Source organism: Nyctibius grandis, chromosome 1 (assembly GCF_013368605.1).
Source record: "Nyctibius grandis isolate bNycGra1 chromosome 1, bNycGra1.pri, whole genome shotgun sequence".
NCBI lineage: Eukaryota > Metazoa > Chordata > Aves > Nyctibiiformes > Nyctibiidae > Nyctibius > Nyctibius grandis.
This window is the reverse complement of record NC_090658.1, coordinates 131,173,456-131,188,770: the sequence shown is the minus strand read 5'-3', so window position 1 is coordinate 131,188,770 and position 15,315 is coordinate 131,173,456. Positions and strand designations below refer to the sequence as shown.

Genomic DNA, 15,315 nt, shown 5'->3' with positions numbered 1-15,315 from the left:
ATCTAGCCATAGTTTGTCAAGAAAGAAGACTCTTTCCCCCAAAACATCAAACACAAAAAAGCAATTGGATCTTGTTTTGAAAATACACATTAAGGCATCTTGTTCTTCCCCTTCCACCTCTCTAATCCACCATATGGCTTTGTAGCATACCAATCTATGCAATTCTTAAGCTTTTAGTCTCTTCAGAGGACAGGCTCTCTATATACCCAGCCAGTACAGCAAAGATAACATACTGTTCCTCCTCTAACATGTTTTAATCTGAAAATGGCTGAATTTGTAAAAAGAGAGAGTTCAATATTTTTACCTGATAGCTGTCCATTTCATCCTCTTCTTCCTAGGCCAAAACATGCAAAAGCACGTCATTAAAGTTTTTTGATACCAGGAAACACACTGAATGCAAAAGGTGTAACTATTTTAAGTAATATTAGCAGTCTTACATAAAAGTCTGATATTAGCAATCGTATGATCATAGAATTAAAGCACATTGACAAACCAAAGATTTGCTGCTATCAGCTCATCTAAACACAAACTAGAACAATCCAACAATTATAATGGAAAAATTTCACAGAAATATAGCTATTACAATTCTTCATAACTGGAAGCAAGTAGAACACTTGAATTGCCCTAAGAAAGAAATAGGAGCTACAGTGAAACAACTTGAAACCTGTTGATCCTGGACAGCAAAGAAAAATGTGCTGTTTTACCTGTAAGAGTTAAGTATGAATGTTAGAGCAAGCACTGAAAAAATCAAAGTCTGGCGTAAAGGATTCGAGGTAAGCTTGCTGGAGCATTTAGAGGGGAAAAATTGTAAAAATCTAAGCCCATTCTTAGGGAATTAGAATAACTCTGTTTGCCACACCAGGAGTTGCAATGTAGACCTTTGACATCTTGATTTCCATTATTTTCTGATGGGAGACACCACCTTTCATTCCCAACATTCATCACAAGCAGAGCCACTTGCAATGAGCGTAAGCATAGAATAGACATAGAATCAACCAGGTTGGAAGAGCCCTCTGGGATCATCGAGTCCAACCATTGCCCTGACACCACCATGGCAACTAGACCATGGCACTAAGTGCCATGTCCAGTCTTTTCTTAAACCCCTCCAGACATGGTGACTCCACCACCTCCCTGGGCAGCCCCTTCCAATGGCTAATGACCCTTGCTCAGAAGAAATGCTTCCTAATGTCCAACCTGACCCTCCCCTGGCCAAGCTTGAGGCTGTGTCCTCTTGTCCTGTCGCTAGTTGCCTGGGAGAAGAGGCCGACTCCCACTTCACTGCAACCTCCCTTCAGGTAGTTGTAGACTGCAGAACTGCCACTCCTGCACCGTGAAAAGCAATGAGGATTCCAATCCTCATTGAGTTATTACTTATCTATTTAAGTAATAACAAGCCACTGGAGTCTACTTTTGTACCTTAGTAACGAAAGCAAAAAACTTAGCTAAGCTAAAATTAAAAAGCCATATAAGAGGCATTTTCGTAGTCCGATGTCTTTAGAAGATCTTTCATATTCCACAGATAGTGATTTACTTGAGAGAGAAATGCCAATAAGGGGACTATAAAAATCCAGGTGCTCAAGTCAGAAGGCTATTGTAAGCAACGCGACTAATAAAACATGGTTTTCAATAGTCCTTTCCCATGGGGTTATCCGTGTCAGACACAACTCACTGGTCTCTCTCTCAAGCAGAGCTTAAGTCTTTCTCCTTGGAAGAACATACTGTTTTGTGTATTACCAGCTCTGTCAGATATGGTTGAAACTGGTCAACAGATCAGAAATTCCCTGGGGAAGAAACAGGGTGAGACAAACAGAATGCTCACCTGGGCCTTGTCCCCTCACGAAACAGGCTAAAAGGGGCATGTTTATGTTGTGGGTGTGTAATAGCTTTCAAGTAACAATCAATCATTCTGTCTCAGGAGAGAAAAGTCTCTGAAGAAACTTGCTCCCTTCAGGAGTAGGAGAGAAACAACAGTTGACTTGCTCTATAGGACGTGGGTAGCGGGGACTGCTGTGATGGAAGGGTGGCTAGAAAGCCTGCAGGCAGAGTCACCAGCAGAAGCATAACAGGCAATAAAAGCAATAATCTGCCTAGGATGCTGCTGAAAAGCAAGATTTCTGCAAAGGTGGAAAAAATTCCCCTTTTTGTACCCCTGACACACAAAGGGCAAGGGACTGCTAAAGTCAAGAGACAACAAAAACCCAACTATTTGAGATCTCAAAGGGAAAACCAATACTGCTTAAGCAAAAAAGGGGAGCGGACACGTGCTGAATCATACCCTGTCAACAGGGTAAACATTATGAAAGCTGGGAGATGCCCCACAAACTATCTGACATTTAGTTGGCCTTGTCTCAAGCAGGGCAGCTGATCAAGCAAGTCCGGAGACTTGCTTGTTCTGTTGCACCAGATTTTGGCTTGCTAACTCAGAAGAGTAACTAAATTTTAATTTAGCTGTTGGGGGAAAAAATCAAACTGCACTAAAAACTGATAGGAGCATTGCAAGAAGATAATCCCTAAAAACAGATCGATATACTTGCAGTTTAAGACAAGATTCAGTGCTTCCAAGGTTGTCAAACAACTGGCCAACAACTGGCTCATATAATTCTAACATTGGTAACTCAACACTATTTGAATATATGTTCCATTGATTTATTTTAATTTGAATACTTACTTAAAATTGCTGCCGTATCTAATATTTGAAGTAAAATCTACTGGACAAACTCCTAATGAATTTTAGAAACATTGGCATTTTCTTCTTTGAATGGTGTGTTAAGGCTGTGCTGCTTTTAAGGATAGGAAAAAAAACCCCAAAACCAGAAGAGACACAGATGGTAGTCTTACAAATATTATTTTTGCCAGGGAAAATGATTTTTGATTAAGAGGAAGATCTTTCACAACACTTTATGAAAGACAGAGGTTTAGATTTAATCTATACTGAATAATCCCCAAAACGACCATCAAAACAATTTTGACTATTCTTCTTGACATTGCTTTACACATTTAAGAAGTAGGTTCAAAAAATATCCTCCAAAACCAAACTAAAACTTGAAACAAATGGAGTTTCCTCCAACTGCAGCAAACTTAGGACATGACTTTACGCTTTTACATGTCTTGGAAACAGCCATAGCTGACAGGAAATATTCAGACTCTTACCTGATAATTTTCAGGTACTTTTTGTGACTTGACGTGTTTTATTTGAACACAGCCAATGCCAACAGATAATATTGATTCCTCCATCAGAGGCAAGGTCCCAGATTCCTGCACAGATCTCACTTCAACCTGAATTCGTCGCGATTGCCCCTGCCCAAAAGAACAATTTGAAATGCTTGGGAGAAAGAACGTAAAATGCTGAAAGCTTAATGACAGAGAGACCTCTCCTGGCAGTCATTTGCAAGCAACATTATATTTTTATTTTCTGACGAACAAAGTGGCAAGTACTACAATCTCAACGACCCAGTGTTCCAGAGATACCCCTTCTGTTGCAAGGATTTATGTTTACAGGATTTATGTATTTACAGAAAAAAAAAGAGTTCAGCATTCAGCAATTCCTCAGTTTACTTTTCTGGAGGGTTTTCAAAACATACACTTAGAGGATTTTATTTTTAATACTTCTGAAGGTGGAAAATAGGATCTCTTTCCCACCTACAAAAGAGGAAAGAAAATAGTCCAATTTGGCAAACTACTGGAATTTCAGTGAACTTTTCTTGACTCCGGTCTCCTTGACTGAAAATTCTTACCCGCTGATGCTATCAACGCAGCAAAGTAACTGTTCTTTAGTAAAACCCGTAGGGAAAAATAAATAAATAAAAATCAAAGGAGTCGGGGAGCTCAGAGGTGCAGCCTGTATATAACTTTTACTAATTCCTAGTGTTCTCTGGGCAATAGCTTATCACTTAAAAATGTTAACTACTCAGTTAAGCATTAACAATTTAATGTGTGTAGAATTCAAAGGACAAAGGAGTGGTTGGCTGGAAGGATCAAATACAGGGGAATTCTGGACCTCCTGTAAAAATAATTAAGTTCAGTCGAGACTGACATCCTTTTTACCACGTGCTGTCACAGAAGAGGGAACAGCACACAGCACAAAGATTACAGGTAAGCCTTTGATCACCTTTACCCGCAGCTTATGCACACTGGCAGCTTCACAAAACACAGAGGGACTCTCCTTTCTTCCGCTTTATGTCTGTCTTACACAAGATCCTATTTTGTGTCTAAGTTTGACAGTTCCTTGGACACCATCCCTTTACCATACAAAACACGAGCTTCTTAGCTTTCCACAGGCTCTTTTCACAGCTGAAATCCTGAACGTGCCACCTTACCTGTCTGAGCTGGAAGATGCCTCCTGTGCATACATCCTTGGCAGGAGTCACCTCAACAGGGCAATATTCCCCGTTCTCATTCAGCTCTAGAATTTGAACCCAGAGTTCTACTTTTCGGGTTACTTCACTCCACCTGCAAAACACATCAAATAGGTCTTTTTTTTTCCAAAAGACAAAGAAAAAAATCCAAAGCATTAGCTCAGACTGCAGACTGAAGAAGCAAAGGAACACCTCAATAGTGAGCCATTTGCGACTATACAGGGTTACTAGTTGTGCAGTGCTTATAAATTTTACTGACAGCTATTTTAGTCAAACATCAGAAATAAGCTTTTGCTTTATTCCAGTATGAAAACCAATTCCCCTAGCTTCTAACATTTAAGCTCTGGTCTCAACTACTGCCACAGAAATCCAGCGTTGTCAGTGCAATTGGACTCATACAGAAGACAGCGAGACTTTGTCTCACAAGCTTTCAAGATTCTGGGCACTTTCCTGAACTTCATCATACTGCAGCCTTCCCTCCAATTCTTCTAAGAGCTTACATAAGAAATGGCCACTTTTGTAGTACCTCAAAATTAAAAAGGAAGGAGGTACTTACTACTCAGCTACCAAACAGAAGTCACTATTTAATAACATCCTTTTTCCGTCTCCTCTTTGCCATATTTTCCTGCCTTTTCTTTTAAACTTCCCTATATGTAGCTTAATACTCAACATGCTCAAGACAAGTGTAGGCTAGAAGTAAAAAGAGAAATAACTTCCAATAAATTAAGTTGCAGAGCTGCCTTGAATTGGAGAGGCAAAACAACTTACGTTTAAGAAAATGCTACTAAACTTACTTTGGGGACAACGAACAGCTGCCAGCAAAAAAGCAACTCCCTTCAGTCTAAATTACCATACCGTTGCCTATTTACTCCAATTGAAGTAATTAGCAATACAGCTCTTCCAATGGAAGCATTACAGTGATGACATTTCATGGCCAAGAATGAACTGGAGTCAGATCTTGAATAAATATATCAGTGTACAGTCAGAACAACAATCTTACTGGTTTAGACTTGATAGCTCTTTCTGGCACAGACTAACAACAATATAAAGAAACATAATGTGTAACACTACTTACACACTTGAGTTTGTCTAAATAAAAGGGACTTCAAAGTCTTTCAAGGTTTACCACTTTTAAGTTGAAACAGAGATGGACATTTCTCCTCTTTCAGTTTTTTAAAACCTACTGACATATCACGTGCTGTTTTTCCAATAGAGTCTATTTATAATAGTCTAACAGATACAGCCTCAAACACACGTTCAGTCGTCTTCAGTTCAAAATTTAACTACTTATCCTAACCTTGCTTCAAAATTGGGCACCTCAGACAGTGATTTTCCAAAATTCTAAACCAAGGATCTATTTTCCATATTTACCTGTCACGAAGGCTGCGTGTTTTGGCTTGAATTATTCCCAGATCCCACAGGGTTGGATTTCTGCGGTCACCACTCTGCTTGTGCCCATACACTTCAATTGCCAAAGCACCATCATAAAGATGTTCCATGAAGTCTTCGGAAATATTTACAGAAACTTCCTGTATGTAAGCAACAAATCAGTTGATAACTGTGATCACACAATGAACTTAACAGATTTACTGTCTTGACTTTCATATAAGCATTAGTAAAATCACTTTGGTCCTTAAGACACAGTATAGGGGAAAGTAAGAACTGTCACCTCAGTTTGTAAAATCAGGAGGCAAGGCAAAGGTACATGATTTAGTGAAGGTTAAAGTCTATAAAGAGCTGAAAAATGACCACATGCTGTTCCAAGTCCTGATCCAATGGTTCAAAGAAACCAAAAATACAAATCATATGTTCTACTGTTCAGAATCAGAAAATCAAAACTCATCAGAAGGTATTATCTATTTTATAAATGGTAAGTGGAATATATTGCTCAGTGTAATGACAAATGATAGAAAGAACAAGATGATCACTCAGGTGATTAGCTGGCATTCATCTAAGCTGACTTTAGAAGTCTCTATTAAAAAAAAATGGAATTAGGGTATCAGCCTCACAAAGTACAACAACGAGAGCAAACAGGCAACTGTTGTGCAAGCATAAACCTGCTTTTTCAGCCTACAGTTTCATTAATAAAATAGAAAAAAATTTACATTGCAGTGATCGAAGACAACCATGCACCGTGGCTCCTTGCTGAAGGAAGATAAGGAAGGATCCACCTCAGGTGCAACAGTAACTGGCTCCGGTTGATCCCAGAACGTATATTTGCAGAACACAAAGTTGGAGAGGTGCTGTGGCAAACCTGTAGCTTGAAGTATTTTAATCTAGAAAAACAGTTGAGAAACAAAGAAAAAGCACTTATTCATTAGGCATAGAATTAAAAATACTTCTGTAAGAACAATGTTATTCCGTTCCACTGCAAAGGATAATAAAAAAAAAGGAGCAAACCAAAAAACTTTACAAAGTACGAATTTCTGCACTGATATACATTGGAGATAATATTTTGGGTGCATCAGCTGAACGTCGCCACTAGATGACACCAGGCACCTACTTCTTGGGAGTGGAAATGAAAGGTAAGAATTTTACAAACACACCAAAACATTTTATTAATTTTCAATGGTGAGATGCACCAAAAATTTATAACTGAGGAGGAATACAATACAACTTTCATACTTCTACAAAAACTGGCTCCTTTATTCTGCAAAATCCTGCTCGAAGATACTACTCCTCCTTATTCTTTGATGCTAGAAACAATACAGAAATAACCCCAACAATAACAAAGTAGCCTCTTCCCTCTTTTTCAAAATCAAGACCAAACAGAAACAAAATGTTTTGAAAACACCTTCTGATCTAAACAAAGCCATCATACTAACCATATTATTTAATAAACTTCTATTTGCCATTTGTCAAATTAAGTTCTGATGAGTTAGGCTCCTACAGTTACACCCCACTCAAGATCCTCAGGAGAATGTTTCCTGCAACAATGCCCCATACTGCTTGCAAGCACATGGAGCTCTATGGGAGAGGATAAAAAGTGAAAAAGAGTACAGCTGCCCCCAAATTGTTCATATTGTCCAGAAGTCAGCAAAGTTGGAGTTCTACTCCCTCTAGTGCTCTTTGCCTCCCTCTTACTTGTAGCTTGGCCCATCCTGCATTTTACTGCAACACAGAACTGCTAGTAAATCCTTCCTGCTAACTTTCTTTTTATTACTAACAATAATACACACAACTGTATATATTTCACGTAATCTTGAATATTTAGAGATAAAAATATTGGGAGAGAATGATACACAGAACAATGGGAGTTTATCAGATTCTATGCCTCCTTTTGAATTAGATACTCCAGCTCCAGTCCTAGTTCCTTCTATACTGGAAGCAAACACAGAATCACAGAATCAATCAGGTTGGCAGAGCCCTCTGGGATCATCAAGTCCAACCATTGCCCTGACACCACCATGGCAACTAGACCATGGCACTAAGTGTCATGTCCAGTCTTTTCTTAAACACATCCAGAGATGGTGACTCCACCACCTCCCTGGGCAGCCCCTTCCAATGGCTAATGACCCTTGCTGAGAAGAAATGCTTCCTAATGTCCAACCTGAACCTTCCCTGGTGAAGCTTGAGGCTGTGTTCTCTTGTCCTATTGCTAGTTGCCTGGGAGAAGAGGCCGATTATAAAGAGACATCTAACACCAGGGACGTCTTTATTTTAAGACTTGGGATGGAAAGAGAGAAGGTTGCTCAGAGGTTGGGATATATCTGGAACTCACCCGGCAGACCAGTTTTCTCTCCTGAGTGTCATTTTCATTTGAATAGTCTGGACTATCCTCGCCTCCAACCAACCTGTCGTCTATCTCTCCACTCACTCGAACAACTTCAACGTGGAGACGACCTGATACCTGGTAAGAAAGGATTAAGAATTACTTGTGTACCAGAAAACAGCGACAGGCTCGTCCCTTCTCAGGTAACGACAACTACTGCTGTTTCCAGTCTGTAAGCAGACAACATTTTATTCCCTTTTATTGTTTTGCCTTGTGCATTTGTTGTACCAGATGAAGAATCCTTTACAGCAAGAACCAAAGAGCCTTTGTTGTAAAAGCAAAGAAATCAGCCACTAGAGTGACTTTGGGAACACCATACTGCAGTCTCACTTGCCTTCACACCAGTCTCTAAAGAGTCTGCAAAGTGCACGTGATGCAGAGCACAGAGAACGTTGCCTGGTATGCTCTAGCTGCCTTTGAAGTTGTTCTTACAGTATATATTTAAAAGCCTGTTCTTGATGGTAGTCAGGGGAAGCCAGTGGAGCTATAGCTCATACTCATTCTACTAAGTATTTATTTTGGGCTGTCTTGCTCAGAAAGGTGCTCACAAAGCTTTCTCCTTTCACAACCACCATGCTGGGATTCAGAGCTGTCTAAACAACTCTAGTAAGGTATTATGGGATTTGCATAATTCCAAACTGTTAGCAAAGAGCTTGTGCACATGAAACTGGAAAATATCTACTATATACTGGTAATAAGGTCCATGGGCTTTAATTAAACAGTTGAGTAAGGATAGATTATAGAAGAATGACAAACCTCTCCCTTCTGATTGATGATTGGAACGGCATATTGTAGCTTCACGTCATAGAACAGGCACTCAAGAAAAACATTGGCTACTCCGATAAGGCTGTGGTTTTCCTGCTCATCGTAGAACGGATCAGCTCGCCTGAAGTAAGCTCTCATCACCTTCAATCAAATTTATAATAATGTAAGAAAAACAAACTTTTCATGAAACAGTTTTCAAAGTGTTGCACAACCAGCCTAGTGAAAGAAAAATGGACTCAAGCAAGAGGCCGGATGAGATCACAAGAAGAATGGAAACTTGAATTTTACTTTGGACCGAGTATAAGACCTGTTTTCAGCAAGTTCTCCTTAACGCTGTCAGATTCAGAGAAGTCAGCCTGAACATCAGCTGCTGTTGTATTTACTCACTGCTTCAGTTCTGTCACCAAACTATGCATGCAAACAAGCATCGAAGTGCCAAGATAAGGGTTAAGTGTTAGTGAAATGCTGAAGATCGCTTCAGTACTAGGAAAAGCAAGAGCTCAGAAAACTTATCTCTTTACACATTCCCTTCTCCCCTCCATCCCCCTCCTCCTGAACCAGGAGATTTTCTCACATCTACTTAAACAAAAAATTTAACAGGGATGTAATTCTATCAGCACAATACTGGAGTAATTTTTACTTACTGGGTTGTCTTCCTCACAGTCTTTCCACTCCTGGTAAAGATCCCTCATATCTACCAATCGATTCTCCAGCTTTTCCAGTGACCAAATCTGTTTGCCTTTCCCCTTCCTTCTCACTTGAATAGCAGGCTCGCTGAGAATTGCGCCTCTCTGCGAACAATGAGAGAGATATCAATGAGGAATTCGTGTCACAACAATGAAAAAATAGTTTAAAACCAATACAAAACTTTGGGAAAAGTCTGCATTTTGTTCTTGTTTATTCCAGCTTGAGCAGCCAAATCCAAGCATGACAGACTGAGTTCGGCTGTCACGGTATATTCATGTTCAGTTTAACTGTCAAGTCCAGGCACAGCTATGGGCACTAGTTTCTGTGGATTTTCACCTTACATAAGTGTTAGAAATAGGAACATTTAAGCATTTCACAAATATCCTCAAGTTACAGCGGGCCTGGAGTTCCAGCTACGGTTACTACTGTCTTTAGCTTTCAGCTAGCGCAGACACTTAACCCTCTTTACCATCCTGTTTCTAGATGGGCCAGAAGACTACAAGAAAAACAAGCAGACGAGAGAAACTTCCAAAGCAATTGATAAAAATTCTAATCCTGGAATAAAATACATCTACTGTACTAATGATGGCCTGAGTATCATGAAAATATTGAGCTGATCTCAAGACAGAAAGAATATCGGCTTAGGTAGCCAGCCTGAGGCACGGAAGTCTGGGTTCAGTTCCCTCCTTCCAAAATTTCTAAGATGCCTGGAACAAACAATGCAAATCCTTTCTGCTCTAGTTCCTCCCTGTACAATGGGGATGACGTTTTCTCACCTCACTAGGATGATGTAAAGCCAAATGTCCACAAGGTGATGGTAAATACTTGAAATAGATGTTACCTGACCTGCACAGATTTTATCACTGTTTAAGAGAAGCAAGCGGGAACTTCAACACCAGTGGAAAGGTCTTGCACCAAAACATTTATCAGTAAGCCAGCACATTATAATATTTTAATGGTAACAAAATAAGATAAGGATGTAGCATGTGTTAACAGAGCCATATTTAATGCACATGAATAGACTGGCAAACTCTCTAGACCATTAAAGTCAGAATACAACAAATCAGAATGCTGAGGGACAAACTTACTGACAACTGTTTAGTTCCATTATGGCTACCTTACCTTACTGTTGGCATTAAGGCTTGAAGCTGGGATCTGAAGGGTAACTTTATACTCTGTCCTCTTGTCCAACTCCTCTCCGATAAAATTGGCTTCTCTCACGTACAAATTGGCTTTAACAATCTGCTCTCGTAGCTTTCTCAGGCTGTGGGTCAACATTTCTTCTCTAAAAGGAGGAGATGTGGAAGGCGAGACAGAAAAAGTCATGGCATTAAAGTATTGAAACCGAGTGCAAAGCAAACGGTCACTTGACAGGAAGGAGTCAACATTCAGCTTTTTAACACAAAAATCAGGTGAATTAAATTACATTTCTCTGGGGGGAAAAAAATATTATCTGTATGAATTTAGCAGTATGAACATTAGCATACTGCTGGCTTTGGAGACTTCTCCACGCATTTGCTGAACAGTCAGCTCTTGTGTGGCTTGTTCCAGAGTTTCCCCACCACAGATGTGGATGTTCCATCTTACAGAGAAAGGTTTATTCAGACACCATGACCCACTTGCTCACTGGCCTTCCTGGCAAGTGTGAGAGAGCACCAACTGTGCAGCACAGGAATCTGGTACTGCAAAATATTCCAGACACACAGCTAACACCTTGTTAGACTGCCTCAAATATTTTCTATATCAAAAGTTGCTTCTCTAGCCATATAAATTAGACTTTTATTTTCTCATTACAATGTCTTTATCATACTCATTGTTTTAGGGTCAGTTTCCTCTTCCTCCTGCAGCTGCTCTTTTTGACAGTAATACTGGAAAAGATCATTTAGAGGCTGAAGTAAAAAACCTCAGCACAATTGCCTAGGAAGAGGCAAAGAGGACGGTGGCTCCTCTGTGGTTATTAAACAGTTTTTGCAATGCTGTGGATCAAAATTCTTTCTATCATCCTCTTACTCCCTTTTCTTTCTGCACTCTTCTGGTTGGCAGGACCTGCCTGGGTCAGACAGATGGATGTGAGTCAAGAGGAAAAACAATCTTCCAGCAGCTGAGTCATAATCCACAGAAGAGCAAACTCATATAGGAGTCCCAAAATTTCTTCCAATCACCTCATCTTTAGTCAAATTTGTTGCCAATCAGGACAGAGTTTCTCCTTAACAACAAAGCAGGAACTGATTCTTTCTCCTCTTTTCAAGTATCATAGGTCTGATTGTTCTTAGACTAATATTTTCACCGTGTCCTCCCCAACACTCCCCAGGAGTCGCCTCAGAAATTTGGCAGAGGTATGCAACGCAATTAAAATCTTGCAAAATTCACCAGGTGCTGCAGAACTTCAAACAAACACTCCTCACGGTCAGATTTGGTTACCCACCTCTCCTCTGCCCACTGCCGTAAGCGCTGCTGAGCGCTGGGAGAATGAAAGGAGAACCTGTCCATGCTGCGGAAATGCTGCTTCTCTGGTGACAATCGCCGTCGTAACTGCTCCAGTTCATGTTCATACATCAGCCTCTGTCGTTCAAGCGCCGATCTCTTCTCCTCCTCGTGTTGCTGCTCCAGGCTTTGTAAGATTGACTGCATTGGATCTAAGTAAATGTTGAAAATAAAGAAGTTAGTACTTCTAGGGGTCAAATACCTGGTAACCATAAAATTAAATGGAAACAGTCACGTAATCAATATGTGGCAGAGACAAGGGACTCGGAAATATGAGATCTTTCCCTTATGACCTTGGGCAAGGCAAAAATTACCATGATTTGGTACTTCCCTTCCCCATTCTATATCTGCAGTTATTCACGTTAGGGCCTGCAGTAGCCACTGAAATCCATGGTGAGGAATGTCCTAGACAGTAAACATAGTTATCATATAACAGTAGGAAGAGATTATATTTTTGTGGTAACGCATATTAAAAAATGCTGCTGAACTGTGGAGCAAAAGAAACATCTACAGAACAGATTGGATGGATGATTTAAGAGAACTGAGAAAAGGGAAAGACCAAGCTGAAAAAAACTTCCTCCTGTTTCCCAAAATAATGCCATTCTGGGACAGCTACATAAGACCACAAAAACTAAAGAACATGGTTTCAGAGACAGAAATCACTACAGTTAATGCCTGAGTGAGACATAACACAACAAAAATAAACAACACAGTGAAAACACTTTTATTTGAGGCTGCAGTTCCACCAATATTCCAGTTTTGGCTTTTCCCTCAACAAGAACTGCCAAACAAAACAGTCTGTGATGGTTTTTCTCCCCACCAAGTGCAAAAATGGCTATAATGAGTCATTCACAAAAAAATTTCTCCAGTAGGAAGTTGTAAGGGAAAAAGTCGGTGGATAAGAGTCCCTGAAGATGTAACCTCATATTCTGTACATATTTCCAATAATTTCTGTTGCTTCTTACCATTACTACCCAGTGCCTTCATAGTCACTTCCATCTGGGCATATTCATAGCTGAAGTTAATCTCACTAGACACTTCACTGGAATTGTCTCCATCTATGTCCAGCTGCTCAACACTATTACTGCACTTCATAGAGTTGTCTCGCTCTTCATCCTCATGATCTGCCTTCTTTTTCTTCTTTGGCAAATTGAGCCTTTAAATAAGAGGAAAACTTTTAAAGAACTATTAAGTGCTCAACTCTGAAATAAAGGGTTGCTTTCAAAGATTATTAAAATTAAGTAGATAATCCAAATCAGTAAATTTTTCCCTTTCAAAATTTGTTGGTCTCCTGGGAGTGTAGTTTTCCTCAGGATAAAGAGGGGAGCTCAAGGCAAACTAATTAATGCATTCTACACTCTAATAATACAGACTACCTGATATTAGTAATCATATAGTTTAGATAACCAACAATTTTTTTCAGTCGTCCCATATCCAAATAAATTAGAGGCAATAATGAAGTTATACGCCATTTTTTATGCAGATTCTTCTTTCAAGCATAAAAGAAAACAATTAAGCTTTAGATTATCATTTAAATCCACTGATCTTTAAGGTATTTCAGACCAGCCACAGAGGGTTTCAAGAATACAGCCTTTCACAGAAAACTTCTACCAGTGATCCTGTCCAACACAGGAAGGTCATAGGTACGGCTGGAGCTGGAACTCCGGGGAACAGAGAACACAGTGACTTTTTAAAACCCAGATCACTGTATAACATAGGTCAAAAATCTAACAACTTATCTGCAAAACCCAAAAGGCAACCTATCCAAGTACAAGCTTGGGTGTAATATGCTCACCATGGAAGAGAAAGTACTTAGTATTAATGTGGTACTGAACCACAATAAAGTTACCAGCTCAAAAGGCAAATCTCTTCAGTGAGATAATAGTACTGATAACTACAGCAAGGTCCTCATCAGCAAGGTTACAGTCCTTGAAAATACAAGAAGTTATACCAGCCTGGTGCTCTGAAATTAAAATCATGCACAGCTGCTATAACAATTAGCATTCAAGAACAGTCACTCATCAATATTGCCTTTACAATCCCAATGAAAAAGAAATCACCTCTTCGTGCAGCTCGAATGCTCCACTGACATCCTTCCTCATACCTTAAGACAAAACAAAGTGGTGCAAACTTACAATTTCTTTTATATCTTTTGTACCTGAAGAAGTGGTTGTTTCCCCACAGTATTCTGTCTCCATGATGTAGTTGGATAGGACACATGACAGCAGAACCATTTACGAATGTCCTGTGAAAAGGCAAAAATCTAAAGCAAATGCACCTATATAAGGCTTAACTTTTTTTTCCAGTACTACTTTCTTTATTGTAACTAGTTAAGGCAGGAGAACAGGTTTATGGATTGCAAACAGGCAAAAATATCCTCAGAAACTTCACTGATCTACCCTGTGCTGCTTCATAAACTCCTCAAACTCAGCTTCATTTGATTGCTTGAGCTTATGGAGCTCAGTACTTTTGGATAGATATTATGACAGCTCTGTCTGTGGAGTATAATTAGAGATTAAAAATGAGGGGCCTGAAAAAAAGATGATGTCACTGGAAATAAACACTTTTCACACTACTTTGGACACCAAACAGAAACATTTGAATAAGACATCAGAGACCTTTGCTATATAAATAGCTTAAAGACAATAAACTAACTACAATAATTGGAAACTACTTTTATTTCAGAGTCAGATTAAGTCTGAAAATAGGATCACAGGATAACTCAAATTTGAAGGGAATCTCAGGACATCATCCAGTCCAACCTTCTGCTCGAAGCAGGATCAACTACGAATCAGGGTAAATGTGAAATTACTGAATTTTGTGTCTTTAACAATAAATTATTGGAGATGCTGACAATGCATATCATTTTGTGATCAATTTGAATACACCATCTGCTTTTCAAGTACTGCTACTTAATCAAATAAAGCAAGAAAAGCTTCAGCAGCTCTTTGCATATCCTAGAAAATTAATTCAAATTTTGAGAGAGTTACATCTGCACAGCTGCAAATCAGTGAGTATCTACTCGCTGAAAGCATATGCAATTTACTCATTGTCTCTTTGAACACTTAGACTACAAACACCATCACTGAGAGAAATCTCATTAGAACAGAAGATACGAGTTGACAGAGGGGTAGATGCCAATTAAAACAAAATGTAAAAGCAGGATACAAGAAGTAGAATTTACTCCAGAAAAATTTATTTTTAAATTATCTCTTTGCACCTTTAATCATAAAATACTAGATAAAACTACAA

General features: G+C 39.3%; 1 protein-coding gene across 3 annotated transcripts in view; it reads right to left on the bottom strand.

The window, feature by feature from the left end:
- KIF13B (kinesin family member 13B) overlaps positions 1-15,315 on the bottom strand; it is a 153,583-nt gene that overhangs the window by 47,428 nt on the left and 90,840 nt on the right. For all 3 annotated transcript variants that reach the window (XM_068398735.1, XM_068398719.1, XM_068398726.1), the window contains 12 exons: positions 14,222-14,308; positions 13,029-13,219; positions 12,005-12,215; positions 10,702-10,864; positions 9,537-9,683; positions 8,884-9,033; positions 8,077-8,205; positions 6,461-6,631; positions 5,727-5,884; positions 4,317-4,449; positions 3,151-3,297; positions 305-334 (listed from right to left, as the gene is read on the bottom strand). In XM_068398735.1, the coding sequence (XP_068254836.1) occupies positions 305-334; positions 3,151-3,297; positions 4,317-4,449; positions 5,727-5,884; positions 6,461-6,631; positions 8,077-8,205; positions 8,884-9,033; positions 9,537-9,683; positions 10,702-10,864; positions 12,005-12,215; positions 13,029-13,219; positions 14,222-14,308 (1,717 nt within the window). The remainder of the gene's footprint in view (positions 1-304; positions 335-3,150; positions 3,298-4,316; positions 4,450-5,726; positions 5,885-6,460; positions 6,632-8,076; positions 8,206-8,883; positions 9,034-9,536; positions 9,684-10,701; positions 10,865-12,004; positions 12,216-13,028; positions 13,220-14,221; positions 14,309-15,315) is intronic.